The sequence below is a fragment of the Cyprinodon variegatus genome, unplaced genomic scaffold, assembly GCF_000732505.1.
Source record: "Cyprinodon variegatus isolate N-32 unplaced genomic scaffold, C_variegatus-1.0 Scaffold988, whole genome shotgun sequence".
Classification (NCBI taxonomy): Eukaryota; Metazoa; Chordata; class Actinopteri; order Cyprinodontiformes; family Cyprinodontidae; genus Cyprinodon; species Cyprinodon variegatus.
This window is the reverse complement of record NW_015151441.1, coordinates 66,648-70,285: the sequence shown is the minus strand read 5'-3', so window position 1 is coordinate 70,285 and position 3,638 is coordinate 66,648. Positions and strand designations below refer to the sequence as shown.

The following is a 3,638-nucleotide window of genomic DNA, read 5'->3' as shown; positions in this document are numbered from 1 at the left end:
CAATTATTGAAGATTTCCAGAGGACTTCACCATTGAAATTCACCAGAGCTATAGTGAAACTGACAATGCCCACGTGCATGGCAGCTGGATGTTGGAATACATTGGGTAAAAGTGGAAAAAAATGAGTTATTTCACCTTTCTGATTCCTGATCCTCCATGGATGAACATGAAGAGGGAGGATTTGCCATCAAACTTCTGTACTTATCAAAATACTGAAGCACAGTTGGAAACAAGTGACCGTTTTACCACTAAACAGGAGTTTCAAAAAATGTCCAATTAAAGTTCCCAAACAGTAAAAGTATTAAATCATTTTACTTGTTGACAAAAATCCAACTTAAAAAAAAACCAAAAAAAAAACACACAAATTAGTCAAGAAAACAGTTTGTTTGGTCAGGGGCTCGGCATGAGCAGCAGGAGAAAATTAGCATTTATTTCTGTGGAGTTCTGAATGGTGGAATCGGTGGAAACTAAATAAAATTCATTAAGAGAAAGAAAAAGACTCACAGCTGAAATAGTTTCACTTTCAGTGATTTAAGCAGTTGAGTGACTGTTAGGACACTAAAAGATGGAGGAATGATATGAGCGCTGACAACCACACAAAGAACTATTTATTATCAATGGTAATAATATTTATTATTAAGGGCAACAATTCAATTCAGTTTATTTCTGTATTTTCAATTCACAACACATCATCTCAAGGCACTTTCCAGTTCACCAGATCATCCAGTCAGATTGATTCAAAGTTTTCTATCTAAGGAAAACCAGCTGATTGCATCGACTCATTGACTCTTCAGCAATCCCTCACACTAAGCATGCTTATAGTGACAGTGGAGAGGAAAAACTCCCTTTGAACAGAAAGAAACCTCCAGCAGAACCAGGCTCAGTGTGAGCGGCCACCTGCTGAGGGCGACTGGGGTTCAAGGAGACAGAAGCAGACATAGAAACAACAAGTGGAACAGACCACCCAGACTCTGCAGTAGAGAGCAAAACACTCAGCTAAAGCTAATGCTAACTTAGCGTTAGCTTCTGGAGGCATAGTGCCACTCATCTTTCTGATATGAGTGTCACTACGATCCGTACCATCAGCTCATTTGCACATGTGCAGGCAGATATTCATCCAGGTTGCTATAAATAAGGTAATTATGGGACTAAAAGTACTTATTTCTATGCTTAAATTACAAAAGAATGATAAACTTCATCTTTTGTTGTGACTTTTGATGTTTTTAAAATTTTCTCTGTTAAACTGGTGTTTTGACGTCATCATCAGACATGCTCAGAGCAGTCCAGCTAAATATAATTACGCCATGTTTACCTGTGTTTTAGTTTTCTTTCTTTCTTTAGATTACTCGCTATATAACATAATGTTAACACCAAAGGAAAAAATAAAACTAAAAAAGACTTGATTTTTGTTCAAATCCAAAACCAAAACAGTTAGCTCCGGGAAGTAGCGTAGGATCCCCTTTTCCAGCACAGACCATTGATGAAACAGAAGGTTTTTAATGCAGTTATTTTCTCAGGTGATACATTATTAACCTTTAACAAATTAGAGTTTAGTACTCTTAATATTTGAAGGAATGAAAAAAAATAATTTAGGTCTTTATTTACAAAGTAAAATCGAGGGTGAAACGGTGTAGGTACAGATCTGCACGGGGCCCCGCCCCTTCTTCTGACGTCATTATATGGCAACTCCACTCGGACAAACTGTATTGCACCTGTTTCTTAAGGATCAAATCTCTTCTGGAGTCTCAACATATTATTCCCTATATTTGCTATTATTTAACATTTGATCTGTGATCTAAAATAGCCAAAAGTAGAAAACGATCATTGTCAGTCTGGAAGTTAAGTAGTGTGTTCTAAAACAGACTGAGCTCTGCCATTTAACAAGGTGACAAAAAAAAGTCTCAGCTTATTTTTATTATTAGTATTAAGATCTGAGGGCAGGAAGGACAAATGGAACATCTTGAAAATGATTATTGTAGAAATTTTAGACAAAGAAAGTTATTCTACTTGTAGAAAATGACAGTTGATGTTATTGACACAAAGTTAAAAGTAGTTAATCTTAATATGGCTAACTGACTGAGCTAAAAGAGGCTAACCTGTTAGCTACTGAGCACAGCTAGCCACAGCGCTACCCAGCTCTTTATATCACGGTCTAACAGTTGCTTTGTTCAACAGAAAGAGATTTTTTCAGTTTTGTTATCAATCAGGTAAAACTTCATGGGTCATTAGATTCTCTAACGCTAGAGATGCTCCTGACTCGGCACACAGACGCTGCATTATGTTATTATCGTTGTCTGGGCAACCACAATGTTTTACATCATGTGGCAACGTTCAGCCAATCATGTAGCGTAACATCACTAGCGTGCGCAGGGTCCCAGCAGATCTATGTACGGATGGTGCTACCGCTATGGATCAGTTTTCCTCACAGATAAAAAGTCCAATGTGTGGCTAAATTGGACCAGTTGCTCCTCGTTACTGGTTGAAGTGGTAAAATGTTGTTTGTTTTGCGCTAATGGCAGAAATGTTATCATGATCATCATTAGGATTGTAAATAATTTCCGACCCAGATAAGAACCGTGTCTCCTCCCTCTGGTTCTACCCCAACAGGCTCCCTCCCAGCAGCAGATGAGGATGTGGCCCGGCAGTGATGGTGGAAGTGGGGGTCAGGACCCAGCATACACCCAGTTGCTGCTCCACAAACCAGCTGCCACCCAACAACACCAGCGCCACTTTTTGGACCCTCCCCACCACCCGCACCCGACTTACTCTCACCACGGAAACGGTGGGCGGGGACTACGGCAGGGCGGACAGACAGGCATGGGTGGAGGCGGGGGTCAGCAGGGATCCTCTCCCCAGATGAGTGACAGCATGGATGTGGGCGTGTCCCTAGGGCTGCACCACCTGGGGGCGGTGTCTTCCATGGAGGCCTCTCAGTTTGGCTCTGCATCTCTGCCCCTCGCTCTGCCAATCGGACTGTCTGCCTTCCGGACTCGGACGGCCCCCACCGCCCCAGGGCCTCAAGCCCCGCCCTCAGAGGACTACTACCCTGCCTCCAACAACAATAACCCTGCTGCAGGGGGCAGAGGGAGGCCGGACTCAGACGAAGGGCCGGCCAACTCTTGATAAAACCTGAACCATGCCCTAAAGCCATACAATTTTAACTACAACTACTACAAATACACACATACAGCCAGAGTTCAGAGACAAACAGGTGAATTTTGAGCTGGAGGAGATGATTTCTTCTGCATGAGAGGAGGAGAAAGGAGGAGAAGGATGCTGGGAATACTTTTCCTTTTATCCTGCTTTGTTTGTTGTTCTTACGGCTGTAATTTGTAAGGAATGATTGATAAGTGTGTTTTAACAGATATTCTTGATTAATATTATTTGAATTTTCTAAGGTTTGAGGAGTTTTGTGTTGTTTTTTTTTCTTGTTTAAGTCGGGATGAAGGGGGCCTTGTTTTCCCACTCTCCTCCATACTGGAGCATTGTTCAACAAACAAACAATTGTTTTTTAACGTTATAAGATTTAGATTTCCATCCCCGTCTATCAGCAGACTTAACGCACACACACATCTGTTTCTTTCATCTGCAAAACGCCCCACCTGGATATAACAGTCATCATTTCTTTATGAAACACC

General features: G+C 41.5%; 1 protein-coding gene across 1 annotated transcript in view; it reads left to right on the top strand.

Annotated features, from left to right (window-relative positions):
• Positions 1 to 3,638, top strand: part of LOC107100569 (dual specificity tyrosine-phosphorylation-regulated kinase 1B-like) — a 42,046-nt gene extending 38,408 nt beyond the window's left edge. The window contains exon 13 of the mRNA XM_015399106.1: positions 2,608 to 3,638. Within this exon, the coding sequence (XP_015254592.1) occupies positions 2,608 to 3,123 (516 nt within the window). The 3' untranslated portion in view covers positions 3,124 to 3,638. The remainder of the gene's footprint in view (positions 1 to 2,607) is intronic.